The 26,619-nt window shown below is 38.9% G+C and overlaps 1 protein-coding gene across 1 annotated transcript in view; it reads right to left on the reverse strand.

The window, feature by feature from the left end:
• The window catches only part of OSBPL1A (oxysterol binding protein-like 1A), a 193,783-nt gene that overhangs the window by 157,983 nt on the left and 9,181 nt on the right, over nt 1-26,619 (reverse strand). Inside the window, exons 4-6 of the mRNA XM_012641750.1 lie at nt 11,578-11,689; nt 7,471-7,556; nt 5,534-5,678 (exon numbers count right to left, since the gene is read on the reverse strand). Of these exons, the coding sequence (XP_012497204.1) occupies nt 5,534-5,678; nt 7,471-7,556; nt 11,578-11,689 (343 nt within the window). The remainder of the gene's footprint in view (nt 1-5,533; nt 5,679-7,470; nt 7,557-11,577; nt 11,690-26,619) is intronic.

Consider the following 26,619-nt stretch of genomic DNA (forward strand, 5'->3'; position numbering starts at 1 on the left):
TTATCAATGTTTTATCACTCATGTTTTTTGTGTCACAGTTAAGAAATCTTCACCAAACCCAAACTAAGATTTTCTCCTATGTATTCTTCTAGATTTTTATGGTTTTAACTCTTATATTTATTTCTGTGATCAGTTGAGAGCTAACTTTAATGGTGTGAGGTCAGGGACAAGAGTCACTGTTTTGCATATTGCCATCAACTTTTCTAATACCACTTGTGCGATAAGTTTATTTTTTTCCCATTGACTGCCTTGACACCTTTGCCAAAATTCAACTGACAACATATACAGGGGCTGATTTCTGGACTCCCCTGCTCCATCAATCTATACACCTATTCTTACACCAATACCACACTGTCCTAAAATAAGGCAGTATAAGTCCTCTAACTTTGTTCTTTTTCGAAGTTGTTTTGGGTATCCTAGGGTCCTTTGTATCTCAATATAAAATGTATAATCAATCTGTTAACTTCTACCAAAAAAAAAACCTGCTAGATTTTGATTGGGATTACAGTGAATCACTAGATCAATACACCTTAATGTCAAGGGTTCTGATTCCTGAAAACAGTACACTTCTCCATTTATTTAGATATTCTTGTATTTCTCTCACCCAATGTTCTGTGGTTTTCAGTGTACAAGTCTTGCACCTCTTTTACCAGGTTTATTCCTAAGTGTTCCATAAAATTTTAATGCTATTGTAAATGGTATGCTTTTTCAATTTCAACTTCTGACTAGTACACAGAAATACAACCGATTTTCGTATATTGAACTAGCTCACTTATTCTAATCGGTTGTTGTAGATTTCTTAGGATTTTTTTTTTTTTAACGTGAATGATCATGTCATCTGTGAAGAAAGACAGTTTTACTTCTTTTTCAGTCTGAATGTCTTTTCTTTCTTTTTCTTGTTTTACTGCACCGAATAGGACTTCCAATACGATGTTAAGAGAAGTAGGGGGAATGGAGAAAAATCTAGTCCCTGTAATTTATGTTCAAAAGCAGAAGCCTCTCTTTATGTTTTAAAGTTTATATTGCACACTTAGGACTTTAAAATACCTGGAATTCAGTTATCAACATGAAATAGGCATCTAAAATGACCTATACCTATGTGGACAGCCAACTGTCCCAGCATTATTTCCCCACCCACTTTGTCATTTACCAAGTTCCTATATGTACACGCTTTAATGTCTCAACTCTCCGGTCTGTACCCTGAATCAATATCAATACCAAGATCTTGCTGAGAGATCTTATCTCATGATTTTATCTTTTTTTTTTTTTTTTTTTGAGATAGAGTCTGGCTCTGTTGCCCTGGCTAGAGTACTGTGGTGTCAGCCTAGCTCACAGCAACCTCAAACTCCTGGGCTCAAGCGATCCTACTGCCTCAGCCTCCCGAGTAGCTGGGACTACAGGCATGCGCCACCATGCCCAGCTAATTTTTTCTATATATATATATTTTTAGTTGTCCAGATAATTTCTTTCTATTTTTAGTAGAGATGCGGTCTCGCTCTTGCTCAGGCTGGTCTCGAACTCCTGACCTCAGGTGATCCACCCGCCTCGGCCTCCCAGAGTGCTAGGATTACAGGCGTGAGCCACCGCGCCCAGCCTTATCTCATGATTTTAAATAACTATATGCACTAACAATTCCCAAATTTCTGTCTCCACCCAGATTTCTCTTCTCCCCTAAATTCAATCTTCCATCTCCAGCTGTCTTCCTTGGTTTGTAGAATGGATATTTCAAAATTTAAATGTATTAAAAAATCAAACCACTAATCCTCAGCAACTGCTAACCTGCTCCTCCTGCAGCCTTCCCTTTCTCAGTAAGGAACTCCGTTCTCCCAGGTGCTCAAGGCAAACACTGTCGAGTCATCCCTGACTCCTCTCCTCTTATTCCTCACATCTAAGCCGTCGGAAAATCCTGACCATTCCATCTTCAAAATGTAGAAACAAATTCAACCACTTAACTACCATCTTTATTGCCACTATCCTGACACAAGCCAATTACCATCTCTCACCTGGATTATGCCTCTTAGATGCTGTCCCTTCTTCCTTGCCCTCCTACCGTCTATTCTGTAGACCAGAGCAATCAGTTTTTACAACATAAGCCAGATCATGTCACTGCTGCATTTTTAACCTCCTGCATCTTCCCATTTCACATGGACATAAGCTTCATGAAAACAGAGACTTGCCTGTTTGGGTTTTTTCCCTCACTGCTCTAGATATCTCATCTCTGGAATAGTACCTGGCACATAAGCACTCCATAAATACTTGCTGAATCAATAAATGTTTTAATTCCCACAGATTCATATTAATCTTCCTGTCCAGCAAAGCAAACTGCTTCACTTCTCTTCCCCTTTAAAATTCTCAGCCTTTGACTCTTCTGTAAAAATCTACAATCAGCTAAGTCAAGTTCTATGGAAACTGAGAATTCTGGCTGAAACTGCTCTGAATTTATAAATTAATTTGGGAAGAACTGTTAGCTTTTCAATGTTGAGTTTTTCCCCTCCAAAGACATGTATGTAAGCTCTCCATTTTTTAGGTCTTCTTTTCTGTCCTTCAGTTGTGTTTATAATTTCCTTTGCAAAAAACTAAGTATCTTTTATCAAATATGTTCCTACTTACTTTGTTTTTACTATTACCATAAACATTACACCTTTTTAAAAATTACATGTTCTATTAATAACTGTCACAATTAAATCATCAAGCTCTTTTTCTATTGCTTCGTTCCTCCTTAACTTTAAACATGCTTAAAATTCTCTTGCCTAAAAAAACCTCCACTTGACCATGGAGTCATCCCTTCTGTTCTTAAATCATGTTTCCTCAGCTTCTTTGTTTTCTACTCAATCCCTAACCCCTAACCTGGCTTTTGCCCAAGTACCCAGCGGAAACTGAAACTACTCTGTCAAAATGACCCCTGGGCATGCAGTCACTGAATTCCCAGCTTTTTCTCAGTGTTTATCTTCTTCAATCTAAATTGCACAGGACACTTATAACATTTTTCCTCTTCTTTTGCCTTCCATGGAACTTGTATTTTTCTCACTTCTCCTAGGTATTCTCCTTCTCCATCCCCCACTTTCTCCTCTAACTTTTATTTCAGGAAGAACCTGTATCTGTCTCAGGGATACAGGGAAAGCAGATTTTGAGTGAGCTCTTGAAGTAAAACTAGGGTTTACCAGATGGACATGCCAGAAAAGGGCCCTTCTGGCAGAGAGAAGAGCATATGCAAGGTGAGGACAGCATGGTGTCCAGGGAGCCTCAGTCCCGCCAGAGAGCTGCACTGTCCAATACAGCAGGCGCTAATCACATGTAGCTGTTCAGTACCTGAAATGTGGCTGGTCCACATTGAGATGTTAAGTGTAAAATACACACCGGATTTCAAAGACTTCGTACCAAAACAGGAATGTAAGACCCCACTGATAATTTTTTTTTCTGATTACATGTTGAAATGGTATTTTGGATACATCGCTTTAAATAAAATACATTATTAAAATTAATTTCACCAGTTTCTTTTTACTTTTTTTAATGTGGCTACCAGAAAACTTAAAATAGTATGTGTGACTCCCATTACATTTCTATTAGACAGTCAAAGTGTAATCACACAGGCCAAAGAGGAATTCTTTAATAAATTTTCTTTCTCCTTTCTACTCCAATTGCTGCCTCTAAAGTTCAGGTCCTAATCACCTCTCACCTAAGACCATTTCAATCCCTATTGGTCCCTCCCTATTTGTCATGGGCCTGTCACAATCTATCCTAATATACTAACCTTCCCAAGGCACCTCATCCCTCCACCGTTCACTTATCTGAGTTCCTGCGGCTTTCCAAATTAAGGGGTAAAATAGCCTGGCATTTCAAGGCTTTCCACTAGGTAAGTCTAACATGCATTTTAGGATGCCCTAGTACCGCTCCCTATTACCTTCCCTTGGATGTGTCAAACTGGGGGTGTCACCTACACTTGACTTACATTTTTCACCTTAATGACTTTTTTCATAATCTTCCCTCTGCCTGGAATATCCTTTCCCAAATTCCTGCTTATCACAATCTTACTAAATAATAATGGTATTGTGTTTATATTAAAAAGAAAAAGTACATGGAGGAGGGCTTCTGCTAGAGATATATTAGTATTTAGAGATGAAATTTCTTTAAAATCCTACTCAAGGCCACATGTGGCCCTCCAGATCCCCAAGTGTGGCCCCTCGACTGAATCCAAACTTCTCAGAACAAATCCCTTTATTAAAAGGATTTGTTCTGTAAAATTTGGATTCAGTCAAAAGGCCGCACCTATGGATCCAGAAGGCCACAGGTTCCCCACGCCTAACTGCTATTCCTTCAAAAACCTATTTTTAATCACTCCAGACCTTTAGCAAATATGCGATCTTCCCAAGGTGTTACATGCTATGCATAACTCTAGGTGCTGGGTAAACCAGATGGTAAAATACCAGCCCTGCCCTTAGGCATTCAGTCTCACGGGCTATGTTGTGGCTATGAAAGCCAACAACACCGTGGAGTGTGGTTTAGGTTCTGATGGAGGTAAACACAGGGTCCTGTGGAACTACTGACAAGTCCTAATCCAGGCTGGCAGCAGGAAGCATCCTAAAAAGTGATATGGAAAGGCCCTGCTGCACTGCTCCTGTTTTAAATACCCAAGATACCTTTTGCAGCTTCTCTTCTGGTTACCCAATTCTGTCTTCAAAACTGTCATGTATGTACAGTCAATTCTCATTATTTGAAGATTCCATATTTGCAAGTTTGACTATTGCCTAAAATTATTTGTAAACCCCAAATCAATACTTGCTGCAATTTCTTGGTCATTCACAAATGTGCCCAGGGTGCTAAAAACTTTGAGTTGTCCAACGCTCACTTTCCCAGCTGAAGTAGAACAAGGTAATACCCAGACCTCCTGTTGCATACTGTAAACAAGAGTCCTTGCCACAGGTCTATTTAGTGTCACATTTTCCACATTTCTGTGCTTTTCTTGGTAATTTTGCTGTTTAAAATGGTACCCAGGTATAGTGCTGAAGTGCTACCCAGTGTTCCTAAGTGCCAGAAGCTCATGATGTGCCTTACAGAGAAAATACATGCTACATAAGCTTCACTCAGGCATGAGTTATGGTACTGGTGGCCATGAGTTCAACGGTAATCAATCAACAATATACATTAAATAAGGTGTTTTTAAATAGAAACACTAATAAAACAAGGTTACCATTGACCAACTGATGAAAATATTGCGATCAGAGGTTCCCAGGAACCTAATCCTGTATTTCCTCTAGGAGCAATGGTTCAGTGTTCCCTAAGTCAATGTTGCCAGCAACTATATAGACCATAGCTACTGCAAATAACAAGAACCAACTGTACTCATCTTTCTCTTGAGGGTAGGATCTATCCTAGTTATACTTTTTTCTTTTGTGTGAATGCCTTCGCTTCAAAATTAAACAGAGACCATACATTTTAACAAAGGCTCAATACTATAAAAACCCAATTTTATATACTGTTGACTTCATTTTAAAACTTCAAAATGACCACCCATGGTTTTCACCAACATGCTTACCATTTTTGTTCTTCAGATTAGGGTCTGCTCCACTTTTTAGAAGCTTTAAGGCACACTGTTTATGGGCCCGGTAAGCTGCACAATGCAAGGGTGTATTTCCTAACTGATCCGAACAGTTAACATCAGGAGGATTGGGCCTGTTGAGCTAACAATTAAAGAAATGCAATACAGAATTATATACCAAAGACAGACTTTCTCCCATAATCCTCAAGAAAGTGTATCAGCAGAGCCTGAAGGATGCCAGGCTCCACAGCATCTAGACATCAGTGGCTTCTAGCTCACTAAGCCAGCCAACCCGCTATGCCCGTGCTAATTCTCAGGTGCCACATGACCTCAGGCCTGTGTCCAGGCCCCACACTCCTCTGACAACAAACACCACCCTCTGCCCCAGCACCACCCCCTGCCCCAGCACCACCCCATCCACCCTGGACATTAAGATTTCACAAGATAATCAACAATACATTAGGGTATACTTTAAAATAACTGAAAGAGTGGAATTGAAATGTTCCTAACACAAAGAAATGGTAAATATCTGAGGTGATGGATACCACAATTACCCTGATTTGATTAATTCACATTGTATGTCTGTATCAAAACATCACATGAGGCCGGGCGCGGTGGCTCACGCCTGTAATCCTAGCTCTCTGGGAGGCCAAGGCGGGCGGATCGTTTTGAGCTCAGGAGTTCGAGCCCAGCCTGAGCAAGAGCGAGACCCCATCTCTACCAAAAAATGGAAAGAAATTACTTGGACAGCTAAAAATATATGTAGAAAAAATTAGCCGGGCATGGTGGCTCGTGCCTGTGGTCCCAGCTACTCGGGAGGCTGAGACAGTAGGATTGCTTGAGCCCAGGAGTTTGAGGTTGCTGTGAGCTAGGCTGACGCCACGGCACTCGCCCCAGGCAAGAGAGTGAGACTGTCTCAAAAAAAAAAAAAAATCACATGTACCCTTTAAAGATATGCAACTATTACACACCCATAATAATCAAAAATTAAGAATTTTTATAAAAAAAGATTTCACAAAGACTTGCTTGCTCCTACCAGCCTTGCCATTCATACTTGTGACAGCAAAATTACAAATCAGTCTACCACAGGCAGTCCTGCAGATTTAAAACCATGAAAGTTAAAATGTGTAAATGTCAAAGTTCTACTGAATCTGTTGTTCCGAACTTACTGCTTTAGAAGTTTTTCTTTATTTCCAACAGCATTTCCAGAAGCAGAGAGAAGCTTCTTTATATAGTTTCCATTTCACAAAATTTAAAGTGTTTTAGGCACTATACTTAGAAACCAAAGAAGCCTTTTCAAATGAGCTGAAATAACTTTAAAGCAAATGGCAAAGCTTCAGTCATGAATTCAGAACAAATTTAGAGTCTCATGTTTAACGAGACTGTGTAGGAATAAAAACTGGAAAGTAGGTCTCCTAAGGGGAAAAAAGTGGGCAAGGCTTTTAGTCTGCTCTAATGTGATATAAATATTCCAAAATACTGTCCCTTTCTTGCATGTTACTTTCTAGAAGCATAGCATTATTCTCAGAAATTACTGCTGACCAAAACTGGAACTTATTCCTTTATAGGGTCCTATATAGTATATTTCAATTTTAAATTGGCTTAATCTGAAAAAAAGTTTAAAACTTGTCCTTACATTAGCTATTTACCATGAAAAATCAGATTCTTATCCATTAGGCTTTATGGAGGAGAAAGGGGTGGGGATATGAATTAGAAATTCAGAAAGAACATCACTTTTAAAATGTGTCCTGCTTAAACTATTACCATTCTAAGTGTTTTTAGGTATTTAAGGACTTCCGTTCTACTATTATGATCTCTGGAGTTTTTGGTCCCACACTTTGACTAAATTATGATCTTAAAATTAAGTAAAAATTTCCCTGAAGTGTAAAATAAAGAAATTATGCTTTTTGGTTTTTTGGGGGTTTTTGTTTTACCAGAGCTGTGAGTTCTGTTGTTTTTCCTTCTCTTGTGGCTGCTAAAAGTAATTCTTCAAGCTTTCTTTGTTGAGTCCTTTCGACAGCTGCAAAAGGAAAGCACATATCACTCTACTGCTAGTCAGGATCTGATTAGCAAATTCGTTACTGAAACATACAAGGAATAAAGTGATCATGGTGAGAAAAATCAAAATGTTTTAAACTGTAATTCAAATGCAGGTAAAGTTTATTGTTATTCTCATTGCCTTTACATTTCGGATTACAGAGTTGAATTTCTTTCAGGTGTGGATGAATTTATGTTTTCAATTCAGAGGCCTTTAAGATTTTACTCAGTACAATACCCATCACAAATAATTATGGATTATTTTTATATACTGAAATACTATTACATATCTGCCTTAGAAAGGTAGATAAATGGGGTTCATACCTTGCAAAACCTTAGAATGTGAAAAGAAGCCATAAGAAATAGCATTGGAAGATGTACAAGCATATAAGTATATGTAGCCATATAAGTATATCAATTTACTTATGTATTTCCACATATTTATTTTTATTTAATGAATACTATAGTGCTTAATATGTGCCAAAAGCTATTCAAAGCACTTTAAAAATATTAACTGATTAAATTTTCCTAACTTCTCTGAGGTAGTTGTTACTGTAAAATCATCCTGATTTTCACAAAGCAACTGAGGCACCCAGAGGTTAAGGGATTTAACCAAGGTTGCACACGAGAAGCGGAGGAGCTGGGATTTGAACATGAGCAGGCCAGTTCCAGGGTCCATGCTCTTTCCACTACACTTCGCAAATCATACTTGCAGGCAAAGAGCAACTGGCAACTTGATTTGTGTAAGAGACTGGAATAGGAAAATAAAGTCTTATTTCTGCTTGATTTGAATCCTGTTTTGGCTTATAGAGAGGAAGTAATTTCATAGGAAGGCCTAGTAATCCCACTTGACATATTCACACAATGTCTTGTGGAACTATAAAAGGTTTTTCAGGTCTTACATTAAAGTCATGGACAGAGAAGCAGGTTGGGGAGCCAGGTGACTGAGGAAACAGGTGAACATTGATCAGTAGTAATTACTCTGTGCTAAGTGAAGTTTGAGACTCTGTGCCCCTACTGCATTCAAACTACAGGGAACACATATATCGAATTCAGGAATAACTGGGACTAGTTTATCTTTGTCTTAAGAAATGACTAATGTTACTATATGCCATCATCTTTTTTTCCACATCTTTATTTCCACACCCAGACTCTCTCTCCACCTCAGGAGGCGACCTAGCCTCTATGTAGACTCTCCATGGCTGCTTCTCTTGCTGGGATTCACTATCTTCAATCTCCCCTCTCACTGGTTCTACAGCCACTGGACTATGAGCTCTTTGAGAATAGTGATGTCTCTATCCCTCCTGTATATATGTCTACAGCTGCATGTATTACCCCAAGCTGTAATTTAACTCCTCAGTCATTCGTGAAGTCAGGTACCTGTTCTTATCCTCCTGTATATCATAGACATTTATGACAGTGTAGCACAATGCACTGAAGGAAGACTGCTGATCCTGCCAATGAAAAGCAAATATTCTAGTCTGGGGTGGTGAAGCTTCCACAGTGCTAGTAATGGTCTGTTTCTTTTTGGTGCTATTTACACGGATGTGTTCTATTTGTGAAAACAGTGAGCTGTATATTAACAACGTATGTACTTTTCTGTATATATTTTATATCTCAATAAATGTTTTTAAAGCAAATATTATAAATCCAAAAAATCATTTGTCCTGTGAAATTTAAATTTAATATCACTCTAAACTAACTCTTTCCTTTCAATCAGAATCGAGTTAGTAGGGATCTCAGAGGTCATGAATCTACCTCTGGCCTGGTAGACATATATACATGCACAGAGTAGGTTAAATAGTAGTACACTTGAAATGCAAGAGAGAACCTGGAAAATATGCTTCATTAGTGATATATAAAATGTATATTGTATAATATCATATTATGTTAAATTTCCTGAAATTAATCATTATATTGTGATTATATAAGAAAATAATCCTTGTTCTTACGAGATACATACTGAAGATACATACCGATATATACTTTAGGGGTAAAGTATCACTATGTCTGCAAATTACTCTCAAATAGTTCAACAAAAACAATTAAAAGTAAGTAAATAATATCAAGTAATATATAAAATTTAAACCAGATGTTTCAAAACGTTAATAATTGGTGAATATAAGTGAAGGACATATGAGTGTTTACTGTATTATTCTTTCCTGAAACTTTCCTATAAGTTAGAAATTTTTCAAAATAAAAAGATAAATGAGCTATAGAGAAAGAATGTCTTCCTCTCTAGTGCCTGACAAGTGGTAGTCTACCCTCTCACCGAATACCTCTCATCATGGGAAATTCACTGCATCTTTAAAGGCAACCCAAGTCAGTATTTCAATATACTGAACACAGAAATAAACTCCCTGGTACTCGGTCAACTGAGCCATCATCTGGACCTGGTTCTGTTACAAATAAGATCATCCCTCCTCCCACATAACAGCTCTTCCAGTATTTGAGTATGATTTTATTGTGCCTATGTATGTCTTTCTTTCTGGGGTAAAACATTTCCTGTCTCTCTGTGCCTTATGTTACAACATGGTTTCTGGACTACCTACATTCTTGGTGAGTTACTTGATGAACCCTGTAGTCTGCCAGTGACCCATTTAATGCTCTATTCACAAGTGACATTATATGTGGCTAAGGTGATCTCATTAGAACAGAATCACTCAATTAAGTCTCTACTTCTATTTCCCAGGCTAGGTCCACGGCAGTTGACAGATCATATTACCCACAAAGTCAACTAAGCCCTTGTCCTTGTGCAGTTTGGGTTTTCAAAGGGCTCTAGAGCATGTCTTTACAATTGCCCTTATTAAATGTCAACTTGTCAGACTAACCTAACATTCCAGTCTGTCAGGAAAGCCTCAGTCTGGGTTCTTAACTAGGTATAATTAAAATGATAGGACAGGATCAAAGACAGTACCTCTTCCTCCCAATTAGATCACGACTTATTAAAGGGCAGGAATCACATCTAATATGTTCTACATGTGCCCAAATCACATAATGCAGTGTCTGATAGAAGCTGTTATGTGTTGATTTGGCTCTTCATTGACAATGAGAGGGTTCACAAATGCAGGAGCAAGTTAAGATGTCTGACAAGTAGATACTATTTTGTAACTAGAGAACAAGTGAGAAGATTTTAGTTTTCAGAGCCAATTGGAAAGTAAACAAAAAAAAAAGGTAGGATTTTGGTTTTTATATAGATAAAAAGACTAAAAATTAAGAAGCCAACATCTTTTAAATACAAAATTATATTGCCCTTCTCTGAATTTCAAAGGAAGGAAACAGGGTATGCGTGAAACTGCTACTCTAATTCAGTATCTTTATTCACAAAGCAGAAATTAAGGATCTTCTCTTACCTAAATTAGATATACCACTGAATAATTACAGCAAAGCCCCGGGTATTCAGAGAATGACCCTATTGCACGAGGGTTTTCCAATGTAAAGATTGAAATGTTTTTGTTTTAAACTATTTTAGAGAAATTCCTCCAAGTTATTGCAGACTCATATGTCTTCTTAAATGTAATTTAATCTTCAATGTTCACAACAGTGAGCTGATCCATCAGGAAATTACTGTTGCCTGCTACACTACAATGAAGTCCTCAAGAAAACGAGCCAGCCAGAGCTATCGTCCTCAGTAGCTATCACTCCTATAGTTCCTCTATCCCATACTTCTGTATTCCTGCATTATCATGCTTTCTCAGCTTATCAGCCACAATCTCTCAAGTCTCTGATTTCCTACTTTTAATTTTGTTGAGTATTTGAACAATAGATTATTATAACTTGCCACAACTTTGTATAAATTAAGAGTTTTAAAGCTGTAATAAAGAAATTTTTGTATAGATAATTTTGTGTCTAATGAATGACTCCCAAGTGACATTATCATTAGACCATAGGCTTGCTAACTTCTGTTTGGTTTAATAATATCTCGGAAGCCATTTTTACTCATATTCTGGACTTTGGCTATAACTAAAGTAAATGCCATTTGTGTTAAGATCCATAATATTTACCTTCAAGCATGTTTCTGATTTCTTTGTCATGAGTGACTTCTTTTGCTGTCTGTCCACTCCCATTAACAACAGTAGTATCGGCATTGCATTCTAAAAGAAGCATTACCAACTCCTAAAAAATACAGAGAAATTATTTTCAGCTATTATTAAGCTAAGACTTTATTGTATTACAGCCTTTTTCCAAGTTATTAATTACTATAGAGTTTCCACAACAGAAAACAAGTACTATGTAAGAATCTTTATATCACATCAGTCATGTCTACAGTAAGTGATGCAACTAACTGTGATAATATTTGACAATTGCCAATCCACACTTAATACAGCCAACTTCTATAATTCATTTTTAAAGTAAATTATCTGGTTGTTTTACAGAAATAACTCACGTGGTCAAACTAAATGAATAAGTAAACAAAGTCATTACTTAAATCACAGCAGGAAGTACATTCACTTAACATCATTCCTCTAAGTTCTGTTGAGAAATATAATGTCCCCAACAGACCTAGATTTTTAAAAATTTTGATGTTTACAGAAAATATAGCATTATTTTCTAAAGTGATATAGACTGATAGAATATAACACTATCAAAGGAATGGTTTATAATGAAGTATTATACTTAAACTTTATATAAGCATCTGCTGAAGTAAGTATTCAACAATGGAGAATAAACTATATCATTTATATTTCCTCTAAGTGGTTAACTGTTCTTTTGCAGATTTCAAAATTGGCAATGTACATGAGTCCAGTATCACTGGGTCAGTTACACAACTTAACAGAACAGCAGAAATGGAGAAGAGGGAGGCAGACAGTATTATAAATTTGGTATTTGATTATCCTGGGATGTACAGCTCTCAGGAAGGGGATGACGGCTTACACTTGCTCTTCAGGCCTACACAAAGGGAGGCTGAAATACACTACTGTTCTAACTTCTAGACTGATGTACCTACAAAATATGAAGTGATATCCTGGTCACTACATGTTATGTTGTCCTAGGAGTTTCACTGCTCTTTTGGGCATTCTTTTAAATATTTCCTGCATTCTTTTAAAATATTTTTCATAGTTAAAAATGCATAAATAAAATCTAAAAACCACAAACAGGAAAAAGAAAACAATATACTCATTATTCTAGTCACTATACAACCACCATAAACACTTCGGTGTATTTCTTTCTAATCATTTTTCCTAAGTTTGAGATTTTTTAAAATATAATTTTATGTATATGCCATTTACATGTCTTTCACCTAATATATATTTTCCAGTATATTACAGTGTTTACAAACACAGTTTTCTTAGGTGAATATTATTCTATAAAACGTATTTTAAAAATAGGGAAATGGTTTTTAAATATCTAACATTTTAATAAAATGGATTCTTATGAAATATCTTAACATTTCCTATTTTTTTTAAAGGTAACATTTTGGGAGAAGTATTTTCATACTTTACATAAATAGTTCATATTGGTGAAGAAAGTAGAATAACCCACAGAATGATTAAAAAAATGTAAATCATATATCTGATAAGAGACTTGTATCCAGAATATACAAAGAGCTTTTACAACTCAACAATAAAAAGAGAACCCAATTTAAAAATGGACAAACATAACAATAAACAATCCACAAGGTAAGAAAACAATCATATCTACGATTGCATCAAAAATGCTTAGAAATAAACTTAACTATGGAGGCAAAAGACTTGTACACTAAAACCACAAAATACTGCTGAAAGAAATTAAAGAAAGCACAAATAAATGAGAAAACATCCCATGATCATGGATGGAAAGATAGTATTGTTAAGAGAACGCTACCCTAAAGCAATCTACGGATTCCATTCAATCCCTATCAAATCCCAATGATGCTTTTTACAGAAACAAAATCTTATCCTAAAATTCATATGGAATTTTAAGGGACCCCAAGTAACCAAAACAGTATTTAAAAAGAAGAACAAATATGGAAACTCACCCATCCTGATTTCAAAACTTAACTACAAAGCTACAGTAACCAAAACAATGTGGTACTGGCATAAAGATAGACATACAGACCAATAGAACAGAGTCCCCAGAAATAAACCCTTGTATACATGGTCAAATGATTTTTGACAAGGGCGCCCAGACTATTCAATGGGGAAAGAAGTTTTTCCAAAAAAAATGATGCTGAGAAACTGGATATCCACATACAAGAGAATGAAGTTGGACCAGTACCTTATACCACATATAAAAATTAACTCAATATGGATCAAAGAACTAACATTATTAAAACTATTAGAAGAAAACACAGCAAGAAAGCTTCATGAGATTGGATTTAGCAATGATTTCTTGGATATGACATCAAAAGCACAGGCAAAAAAATAAGAAGGAAATTGGACTTCCCTAAAATTTAAAAACTTTTGTACATCAAAGGGCACTATCAAAAGAATGAAAGGGGCCAGGCACAGTGGTTCACACCTGTAATCCCAGCACTTCAGGAGGCCTGAGGTGAGAGGATTGCTTGAGGCCAGGAGTTTGAGAACAACTTGCGCAAGAGTGAGACCCCCGTCTCTACGAAAAATAGAAAAATTAGCTGGGCATGGTGGTGCACACCTGTAGTCCCAGCTAGCTGGGGAGGCTGAGGCAGGAGGATGGCTTGAGCCCAGGAGTTTGAGGTTGCAGTGAGCTACAATAACGCCACTGCACTCTACCCTGGGCAACAGACCAAGACCCTGTCTCAAAAAACAAAAAACAAAAAAACAAAAACAGAGAATGAAAGGAAACCCAAAGAATGAGAAAAAACATCTGCAGATCATATATATAAGGGATTTATATACAGAATATATAAAGAACTCCCGAAACTCAGTAACAAACCAAACTATATTAAAAAATGAACAAAGGACTTGAATGGACATTTCACCAAAGAAGATCTACAAATAACCAGTAAGTATATGAAGAGATGCTCAACATTAATCATTAGAAAAATGCAAATCAACACTAAATGAGATAACCATTTCACAACCACCAGGATGCCTAAAATTAAAAAGGCAGACAAGTGTTGGTGAGGATGAGGAGAAACTGGAACCTTCATGCAATGCTAGTGGGAATGTGAAATGGTATGGGTGCTTTGGAAGACAATTTGGCAGTTCTGCAAAATGCTGAACATAGAGTTACCATATGACCCAGCCATTCCACTCCAAGGTGTACACCCAGAAATATAAAAACGTATGTCCACACAAAAGCTTGTACATGAGTGTTCAGAGGAGTGTTATTCCTAACTACCACTCGGCACACTCAAGGGATGTTATTTCTCAACCTATCTAATACTTCATCTAGTGGTTTTATACCATTTTTGCAACTGCTCAGAGTTCTAGTAATTAATTTCCCTGATATGAGCTTCAAGAAAGCGATCGAAACTAGTCTGGAACCTGATGGATATAAATCCCAAAAGGGCTGTAGGGAATGAGCAGAGGAAATAGTATGTGCAAAGGTACAGAGAGGTACCTTAGTTGAGGAAAAAATATATACTTTAATAACATGAAAACAGGGTACAGGAGGAGAAAAGAGCAGTGCAGAATGGGAAGTAAGAGTTGTTACATGCAATCTTAGGGAGCTTGAGTTCTCCTAAAGGTGTTGGTACCTCACTGAAAGGTTTCAGAGGAACGATACCATACCTGCAAGTTAGAAAGGTCACCTGACCACCGTGTGAAGATGATTTAGAGCAGAGGTTCTCGAAGTGTAACCCGCATTCCTGCAGCATCTGCATCACCCCTGAACTTGGCAGAAATGCAAGTTCTTGGGCCCCACCTCAGACTCATTGAATTAGAAACTCCCGGGCTGGAGCCCAGCAATCCGTGCTTTAAGAAGCTCTCAGGCAGGAGAAATAGCATCAAAAAAGGTTGTTATTCATCGAAGCAGAATTAGAAACTCAGAAGGCACCTCAAGAGACCAGCGGTTGGGTTTCTACCCCGAGAGCTTCAATGAAACACCCAAAAGAGATAGGTCACTGCCTACTCTTAATATCTCAGTGGATAGAAGGTTTAATTTTCTTCAAGGGTCTGTTGCAGCATCACTATTCTTATGTTTTAAAAATTAAAGTTTTCTTTAAGCTTAATTGTGCCTCCTTGTGCCCAAATTAAAGACCACCCTGCTTTCTTCACTACTTTTTACAGATACCAGACAGTTAGTTGTCATCTTTCTCATTGTCCCTCGAGATCTGGAATCCTTCATCTAGTCCTAAGCAGTCCCTGGTGCTCTAAGAAAGTCCAACTCCATTCTCTTTTCCCTCACAGGGTACTCCTTTCATCAACTGAATGGACTGTTCTCTTCTGAATCTTCCAGTGTATTCACATTTTTTATTAATTATTCACTTAACATACTAAAGTACTGAACAGTGTGCAAGGCCCTACAGAGAACGCATTCTTAGATGATGAACACTGAAGGGACCTAAGGAAGGGAAAACTCTCACAAAACTGAAGCTGAGATTAGGATGCTGATGGGAGCACCTGTAGAGGACAAAGTGAGATTAGGAAAGGTCAGAGAAACAACCTAAGAACAGAGCAGTCCAGGTGCAATGCAATGGACATGTTCTTGAGCGGAGATGGTACAAAGGAGGACGTACAGGGAAAACTGTTTCAAAGAGAAACTCAGTACTGTCGAGGGAGCAGTGTTGGAGGAAGGTGAGTCCCGTCTCAGGGACATGAACTTTCAGACACCTGAGGGGCTGCTAAGGGGGCCCAACAAGCAGATGGACAGAGGACCTGGGTGCCTGGAGAAAAGGATGGGGAGAAATTACAGATTTCCAAATAACCCCTCAGGAAGAAAAAATAAAGCCATAAGAGCAGACTGGTTTGTTGAAGGGAAAGTTTCAAGGAAAAAAGAGAAGAAAGGTTTAAAAAAAAAAAAAAAATCAGAGGAACATGTATAATGAAGGGTAAGGGAAAAAAAACAGAAAGGAATCATAAAAGCAGCCTGAGAGATGAACTGTACAGTGCCTCCTCCCACAGAAGTGATCATTTTTGCTAGAGTGTAGCCATAAAAACAAGAAAATAAACTCTTAAACCACTGAGGACCTTTTGAAAAAATTCAGTTAACTGGTACAGCCAAGATCTAGACTACAAAAGGTCAAAATAATAAAGGGCTATGGAAGTTGGTAAAGAGAATGTAGACACATTTTAGTATCTTTTAAAAACCCAAGCTAAGACAAGCAATCTGCTCAAGAAGCCTTCCTCACCCACTCTATCTAAAGTAGCATTTATTCACCCACCAACTCTAATCCTTTGCCTTCTTTTCTTTTTTAATTTGGCCACAAGCCAACCTGTTCATTTTCACAGCACTTGTAACCTCCTGCATTTGTTGTCTGTTTCCCCTTCATAAAGGAAGGGATTTGGTCTGTTTCGTTCACTATTATGCCCCCTGCACCTAGAATAGTGGCTATTTATTTTTGAATATTTAGTCCTCAATGAAGATATTTTGATTAAAATATTCCTGGCCAAGATAGCACTTTGACCAATTTGTGAAATACTAATAAGTTAGAGAAGTAAACTATTAACTTTGAGCACGATACTTTCACTTTTCAGTTTTAATGGATGCACACAGCATGTTCAGACTAGCAGTACACACAATGGTGAGACTGAAGAGCAGAGTGGACACAGCTGTGAATCCTACCCCCCACTCCCCCCCCACCCCCACTCCTCGGTCTGCTCAGTAAATTTCAGTCATTCCCTCATCGCACCGTTATGTTGCTATCATCATCACACAATACATCTCAGATAAAACACTTTGAGAAAAATCTCCATGCCGATTGATTTTTTAAAATAACAGCTTTATTAAGATATAATTCACATACCACAAATTTCACCCTGTTAAAGTATACAATTCTGTGGCTTTTACTATATTTAGAGTTGTATATCATCACTATTTAATTTTAGAATATTTTCATCACCCCAAAGAGAAACCCTGTATCTCATTAACAATCACTCCCTATTTGCCCTTCCCCTAAGCCCCTGGCAACCACTGATCCACTTTCAGTCTCTATGGATTTGCCTATTCTGGACATTTCTATTAAGAAATTGAAAGCATATAGTACATGGCCTTTTGTGTCTGACTTCTTTCATTTAGCATGTTCTCAAGGTTCATTTATGTTTTGGCATGTATCAGTGCTTCATTCTTATGTACTGCTGAATAATAGTCCATTGTATGAACAAACCACATGTTTATCCATTCATCAACTGATGAACATTCGGGTTGTTTCTACTTTTTGGCTGTTATGAATAAAGCTGCTATGAACATTCCCATGCTGATTGTTCAAGATGATTTTCTTTCCATAAAATTATATACTTTCAACAAAAATTCCACATGAAAAGTTTTACTTCTTGTAGTTTCTTAAAAAAAAAAAATTGAGACGGGGTCTTGTGCTAAGTGCAGTGGCATCATCACAGCTCACCTTAACCTTAAACTCCTGGGCTCGAATTGCTAAGAGCAGGCAAGCATGAGAATACAGAACCCCCACGAGCCACAGATACGAGGAACATTAATAGCACTTGCAGGCTCTTCTCCATGGATGCCCATCTGGCACTAATGAGAAAGATGGTGTGGGTGACCACAGAACACCTTCCTCGGTGGGGCAGGCCTGGAGCAGGGGGATACTACCACTCTGCAGAAAAGGCATGAAGCCCCACCCAAGTCCTTTCCTAATAAGGAACCTGATCACTGTGGGAAAGACAGCAAACTCTCTCATCCACAGGGCACAAGAAGGAGCCTTTCAGCTAGGGAGCAGGAAAAAGAAAAAAGTTCTTTACCACTGAAGGAGGGGCTGGAAACTCTCAGGAGTCCACAGTTCAAGGGAGGGATAGGATCACTAGTAAAGACCTGCCTAAAATGGAAGCTGGACTGGGACAACAGAGAACCCCGCCCCCGTACCCTATCCCAAGACTGGCAAGTTCTGAGAACGGGCAACAGCGGACTGTTTTTTTTTTTTTTTTTTTTGGAGACAGAGTCTCACTGTGTTGCCCCGGCTACAGTGCCATGGAATCAGCACAGCTCACAGCAACCTCAAACTCCTGGGCTCAAGCGATCCTACTGCCTCAGCCTCCCGAGTAGCTGGGACTACAGGCATGCGCCACCATGCCCGGCTAATTTTTTCTATATATATTTTTAGTTGTCCAATTAATTTCTTTCTATTTTTAGTAGAGACGGGGTCTCGCTCTTGCTCAGGCTGGTTTCGAACTTCTGAGCTCAAACAATCCGCCCGCCTCGGCCTCCCAGAGAGCTAGGATTACAGGCGTGAACCACAACAGCGGACTATTAATGGGAGAAGAAAAGTGTGGAGAGAAACCTCTGAGGTCCAAAGCACACTGGGAAAGCTCTCAGAGGGTGAAGCAGGAGAAAAACCGTGCATAAACTCAGCCTGTGCCTTATGCGGAGGCAATACTGAATTTACAAACTGAAGGAATATGAAGTCTCAAGTGCACTGGAGTAACTCCAGCAACAATTAATCACAGAACAGATGAAGAATGCCTTCAATGAGGCCAGGCGGCACTACAGCTCACCTGTAATCCCAGCACTTAGGGAGGCTGAGGTGGGAGGGTCACTTGACGCCAGGAATTCAAGACCAGCTTGGGCATTATAGCAAGCTCTTTTGCTACAAAAAAAATTTTTTTTTAATTATCCAGGTGGCTTAGAACTCAAGCATATAAAAAATAAAGAATGGCTTTAATGGGCTCATCAGTAGATATCACAGCACAGCTGAGGAAAGACTCAGTAAACTTGAAGACAGAAATAGAAATGAGCCAAACCCTAAGAGAAAAAGGAGAGGAAAAAATGAAATAGAACTGAGCATCCAATGGCTGCAGGGAAATTGTCTAACAGTCTAACAAAATATGCAATAAGTTAATGGAAGAATTTAGTATGAGGCAGTTGTTCCTCAATCTAGCAAAAAAAGGCAAAAATGGGAAAAGGTGATGAAAGTAGTATCTGCTGCCATTTGTCCATTTAATTTTGCCCTTAGGAATGCTGAGTTCTAATAACTGTCCTCATAACTTTCCACAGGTTGGTCCTCCCAGCCTCCCTGACCTGCTGCTCATTCCCATAACTGCATCTCCCTGGCTTCTGATGGTTAAGTGCTCTCCTGGCTCTACTGCTGTGGGGTCCTAACCTGTGGGGTCCTGCCCCACCCACTGCCATCAGTGAGGTAAGGTCTGCACTGACATTCTCATGGCTCCCCTAGACCACAGAGGAGAACTGCTAGTGAGTTTCTCAGTGATGTTTGTACCTTTCTCACCAGCAACTTCTGCTTAGGTAAATGATGTACCCTGCTCCATATAATTCCCTGGTATGCTTTCTAGTCCTATATACTACATCCAATATAGGATGACCAGTTATTAAAAACCTGTCTTTCACAGTAATCCGAGCATCTTGACATTTCTTAATGGGGAACACCGTGTTTTTCAGCGTTGCTAGGGACCATCCAGGACAACTCAATTTGTACTATCAAAAGAAACCAATGATGAATAGTCAGAAGCTGAAGACAGTCACTGCAATAAAAGTCCTGATACCTTGTCCAGTTTCTGGATCTGAGTCAACTGTGGACTTAGAACTATCATATTTACTGAAGGAGAGGCCAGATCCTACAAGGAAAGATTCTGCAATACGACAACACACTGTCACAAACCCCCCAACCCAGTCCCAAAGGGACTAATGGTCATTTACTCAAGTAACTGTACACTGGGGAAAGGGGAGCACACAAACATCTCACAAACTGTTAGATATAAGGTCCAACTTGACACTGATGCTGAGAGACCCATAGTGCCATGAGGCCCTGTGTTAGAGAGGGAGCATGCATGGGGGTAAGACGATAAATGGTACACTCACCCAGGCCTGCCTCACAGTGCATGCACTGGCCGGGTCCACAGATACACCCAGTGGTCTTTCTCCCGGTCCCTGAACGTAAAATCGGAATAGACACACTTAGTTGTTGGCACCCTCACATTGCCTCCTTGGTCTATAGTATAAGAGCCAAATGGAGAGCCTTAAAGCTACCCTCTCCCAACCACTGGCTGTGACAAATCAAAACCAATATGCTGTATGGGGAGGAATGGCAGAAATTGGTGCCACCCTTAAAAACCTAAGAGAATACAGGAGTCATGTCCCTATCATATTTCCATTTAATTTACCAGTCTGTTACTACAAACACCGGACGGAACGCGGAGGATGACCACAGCTTCCATGTACTCAACCAAACAGCGGCCCCAATTACAGCCACTCTGTCAAATGTAATAGCTTTGCTGAAGTAGGTACTACTACCTCAAGTACATGGTATGTAGCAACTGATATAGCAAATGTTTTCTTTTCTATCCTCATCAGGAAAAGAGGTCAAAGACAGTTTGCATTCACTATGGGTAACAGTATATATTTGCAGTTTTGCCTCATACCATCTGGGCATCCTGCAAGACATTACACTGGACCACGTTATTAATTACATCATCTAATACAGCCAGATGAGCAAGAAGAGCTAGAATGCTGACAGCCTTGGTGAGACACATCATCCAGAGGGTGGAAGATAAATCTTAGGAAGAATTCGGGGGCTTTGCTGTGTCAGTAAATTTGCAAGGGTTCACCGGTCTGAGTAATGCTAGGACATTTCCTCCAAAGTAAAGAATAAATTACTGCATCTTAGTACTTCCTGTAACAGAGAAGGGAGTACAGTGCCTGATTGGCTTCATCAGGTTCTCGGGCAGCATATTTCACACCTAAAGATAATGCTCTCATTCCTATTCTGGGAAGCTTGAAAGTCTGCCTGATCACTGGTCCCTTGTGTCAAAGGACCAGCAGGCAAGAAGAGTCACCATCTTAGCAGGGGTAACTGAATTTGATTAGCAGAAAACAGTAGAGCTGTACACAATGGGGACATGAAGGACATGTTTAGCATGCATATGAGACACTTAGATGTCTCCTGGTATTCTCTTGTCCAGTTTTGACAGTAGGTGGACAAGTGTAGCCACTCCAGCTTAAGGAGGGCCTGGTAACCAGGCACTCAGACCTCCAGGGATGAAGGCCTCAGTCACATCACCAGGTAAGCCACAAAGACCAAAAGGTGTGCTAGCCAAGGGCAAAGAGAATCTAGAATGACAGAGCAGAGAGAAAATGATCCTGCTGTGGCCTCAAGATCAACTACAGCAACAGGAGCTATAGGTTCCCTGAACCTTTCCCTTCTAAGCTTCTTCCAGGAGGGGAGGCCCCTAAAGTCCTGAAGGAGCTACTCCCAGAAACGTATAAAGTGGATCTGAGTACAGCAAGGGGTACGCTGCTCAGATCTCCCTTCAGGAACAAAATACTTACCCCAGATGCTGGGGGTGCCCAGGAAGTAGCCTTTAGTTGTTAGCCGCGTGAGGGGTTGTCTCAGCTGAGGAGAGCCACGTGCAAAGCCAAACCCCCTTCCCAAGGCAGCCTGTATCCATGACTGACCATCCCAGGGGTATAAAGTCCTGGCCTCTCACCCACAATGGGAATAGGGAACAGCTCAGAAGGGTCGTCTCTTCTGCAGAGCTCCCCACCTGGTGTGGGCTGAGGCACCCCTGGAGACTACAGCACAGCTTACCTCGTCTCTGCCCACTCCTGCCTCCTTCCCCCTTCCACAGGTGTGATGCCACAAGCACTTAACGAACCTGCTGCACACTAATTTCCAACTCAGTTGGCTTCCTAGAGAAGCCAACCTGCAACAAATGGCACCATTTTTAATGTTCACCATTAAATGAAACACAGGTCAGGCTGTGTGAACAGTGCCTGACACATAGTAGGCCTTCAACACATGAGAGATGGTGTCCTAGGGAATCCTAGGGGCTTATAGAAACTTCAGTATTATACATACCTTCTGTATGTTGGGTGAGAAAGATAATTTCTGAAGCATAGAACATAGAAAGCAGTCGTTTTAAATGTATTAATATGCTCAATTCCACTAAAAATTAAAGTCAGCGCCACAATCCAAATATTTACTATATTGATTGTATCCCTATTTTAAACTGATTATAAAAGGCATAAAAACTTCAGAATTCTAACTGCATCTGAAAAATAAAGGAACAAATGCTAAATATGACATTTTAAAATTGTGGTATACTAATTTTTACCAAGGAACAGTAGGGGTCACTCATGTACCAAGAAAAGCCCAAAAGTCCTCATAAATTTTGGGAGTGAATTTAAAGTGCTTCCTAATAAACCAAATCCCTTTTCAGCTCAACATTCTATTTATTAAATCACAGAATCTCAGGCTCATAAGATTTAAAATTACCTTCACCGTAAAAGATCACATCAAAACAAGACCATGTGATTCCTTTCATGAGTACAATTAGAAATTAAACTTTGTGCATAATTCAATCATGCTTAGATATTAAACACATAAATTTTTTAATGTTTCCTACATGACACAACCATTTAACTCCAGCTAAGTGTTATTTTTCTAACGTAACATAAAATACAGCGAGTGCTCAGAAAACGCCATTTCATTCAACGTTTTTTTATCATGACACTGATGAGGGTAGAATAAATGGATTCCTGGCCACAGCGACTACTCCACCTGTGTGGAGTTTGCTAATTCTCCCCATGTCTGCATGGTGCTCTGGTTCCCTCCCACATCCCAAAGATGTGCAAATTAGATTTACTGGCACATCCAAATTGTTTTGCGTCTGAGTGGGTTTGAGTGTAAGTGTAAGTGCGCCCTGTGACAGAATGGTGTCCTGTCCAGGCTGGTTCCCACCTTTTGCCCTGAGCTACTGGGACAGGCTCCAGCCACTATTCCCTGAACTGGCATAAGGGGGCAATTATCTTGTTTGTTTTTATTAATCTTTCTTAAATGTATGTAGAGTTCATATTTATTTCAATGTTTAATATTAGAAATGCTTTGGTATTTCTTTAGAAGTTTGGTGATGTTTTTTGACCAGAAATATGCCATAGGAACTTAACTCTTATTTATAGCAATTAGCCTATGGTAAAATTAGTTTCCTTACATGTTGTATCACTTAAAGTCACAGTTTTCAAGAATGTCGATGACATTAAGGGAGAGCTTACTGTACATATGCTAATATTCAAATCAAACCAAGGCTGAATTTAGCACGGTGTCATGTTTGAAGTTCAAGAAAATAGCAGAAAACAGCCAAGTATGGAAAGAGCCGAGCACAGATCGGTGAACTGATTTCATCTAAGCAATTACAGAGATGGGAAGTAACACGCGTGTTGTGCTTGCAGAGGACGCACAACAAACATGAGATGTGTTTTAATTCCTTGCCAGCAAGATTAATGCAACCTAGTAAGACAAACAGCAATAGCTCTACCACAAAGAAGAAGGTGAATGAAAAGTGCTGTAACGTGCTGGGAAATCTGGAAACAGCACAGCTTCCTTCCAGCTGCAAGACATTAGGAAAGAATTTATGGAGATTACATTTGAGCTGCACTTTGGGTAGATTTGGGCCATGTGGAAATAGATAATAGAACTTTCTCAGGTACGTAGAAAAGAATGACAAGTACAAAGCTATGTAGGGAAACAGCAAGTAGTTCAGGCAGTCAGGCTAATCAAACCAGTTGTGGCTCATTTTTCAAACCCCATAAAGTCAAGCAATTAACCCACTACCTTTATTGTTTACTGATTTGTTTAAAAAGTTACTTTTTTCTCAACTTTAGAATGACTCCATATGTGGTTCACAAGTATCAACTTATGAATAAAAAGACAGGAGTGGTGTGCAATGTATTAATTCAAACATACTTAGAGGGTTGATTTATGATAATTTATAATTAAATCTAGTCATTAGAATAATGAAAACTGTGAAACAATAATAATTCATTGTTCTTTAACATGATAAATGGACATAAACCTTCCAATTATGTGATTATAACCGTTAGGGATCATGTTGGGCTATGGTCAATAATCAGAATAAACAAGAAATATACTCTATGTCGTTGTTAATTTACCAGATCATTTAAATAATCAAAAAAAATCATAAAAATGGGATAAAGTGACTTTTGGCTATGGCTGCTTGAAGAACATCAGAGAAATGTTATCCTGAAAAATTGAGTATAAAACTGGACGAAATAGTCAAAACTAAACATATTTCAATGGTAACAGACATCCGCTAAAGATAAACAACAAATTGAGAGGCAGTTACTCAAGAGGAACTGCTAGAACTTCAGGTAAGAACTTCAGGAGTGTTTAGACCTCCCCACTTCCCCAGAGAAGTCTGACCAGGGCAGGGCTGGCAGGGAAAGCCAGCAGCTTTGCTGGCAGAGGGAACTGACTTGATCTGGAACCCATACCCAAGCAGCACTATTAGTAAAAATACCAAATTCAGTAGAAAACAAATGGGAAAACCTACATGTTTGCTGGCATGAGGCTGCTTTTTCCCATTTGGGTATATTAGCTTTCTACTGCTGTTGTAACAAATTACCACAAACTTGGTGGCTTGGAACAACACAAATTTGTTATCTTACCATTCTGTATTTCAAAAGTCCCATATGGGTCTCATGGGTAAAATCAAGGCGTTGCAGGGATGTGTTCCTACCAGGGGCTCTAGGGGAGAATTCATTTCCTTGCTTTTCCAGCTTGTAGAGGCTGTCCACATTCCTTAGCTCACAGCTCCCCTGCCTCCCTGCAGTTTCTAAGCCAGAAACACTGCATCTCTCTGACAATTCTCTCACAGGCATGTTTCCCCCAGATTCTTCGGTCTCCCTCTTATACTTTTAAAAATGCTTGTGATTATATTGGGCTCACCCAGATAATCCAAAATAATTTTATTTTAAACGCAGCCGATTAGCAGCCTCCCTTTGATCTGCAACTTTAATTTCCCCTTACCATGTAACCTAACATACTCACGGTTTTCAGGAATTAGGACATGAACATCTTTGGTGAGCCATCATTCTGCCTACTGCATAGGGCAAATAGCAACAGCCTGAAATTTGACAACCCTGGAAATGAAAGACCCAGAGAAAGAGTAGATTAAGCTTCTCAGGGACCTACCACTGCTGGGAAACTCCACACTTATGCAACAGAAAGGAGAGAAGGCCCTGCAGGAAGTCAGAGCAGAGGCACAAGTGAGAAATGCCCAAACTTTGAAAGCACTCCCCCAATTGACACACAGATCCACAAGCAGAGCGCAGAAGTCCCGTGGGATTCAGTATTTGAGCCCATTGCTACCCAAATACTGGCTGACTGCTAAGCTATGCAGATGCAGGGGTGAACCTTAAAAAAACTATGCTAAAAAATTACAAATTCTTTTTAAAAACTGAGCAGAGATATCAGCTAGCCAGGCTCATTCCAGATTCTACAGATTAAGGACAGGCCAGTTAATAAATTTAACAAAATATGTACAAGATCTGTATATTGAAAACTTCAAAACACTGCTGAGAGAAAGAAGATTTAAATAAATGAAGAGGTACTTCATATTCATGGGGATTAGAAAACTCAATATTGTTAAGATGGCAAATTTCCCCAAATTGAGCTACAGATTCAAGACAACACAATCTCTATCAAAATTGAAATAGGCATTCTTATAGAAATTTACAAAATGATCCTAAAATTTATATGGACATACATAGGACTGAGAATAACCAAAGTAATTTTTTTGGGGGGAGGCCAGGAATGCTGTGTTGAAACAAGGTAATTTTTAAAAAGAAGATCATAGTTGCAGAACTTACACTACCAAAAATCACAGCTTAATTATAAAGCTACTATAATAAATTGGTATAAGGGTAGACATATAAATCAAGCAAGAGAAGAGAAAATCCAGAAATAAACCCTTACATTTATGGTCAACTGATCTGCAACAAAGGCACCAGGGCAACACAATGCAGAAAGATAAACTTTTCAATAAATAGTGAATAGATAACAAAGTGTGTTATATATCCATACAATGCAATATTATTCAGCCATAAAAAGGGTCAAACTACTGACACCATGCTACAACATGGATGAACCTCAACATTAGGCTAAATTAAAGAAGCCAGACACAAAAGTTTATATGCTTCCATTTATAAGAAATTTCTAGGAAAAGCAAATATCTAGAGACAGCAAATGATTCAGTGGTAGCCCACGGCTTGAGATG

Source organism: Propithecus coquereli, unplaced genomic scaffold (genome assembly GCF_000956105.1).
Source record: "Propithecus coquereli isolate 6110/MARCELLA unplaced genomic scaffold, Pcoq_1.0 Scaffold17, whole genome shotgun sequence".
Classification (NCBI taxonomy): Eukaryota; Metazoa; Chordata; class Mammalia; order Primates; family Indriidae; genus Propithecus; species Propithecus coquereli.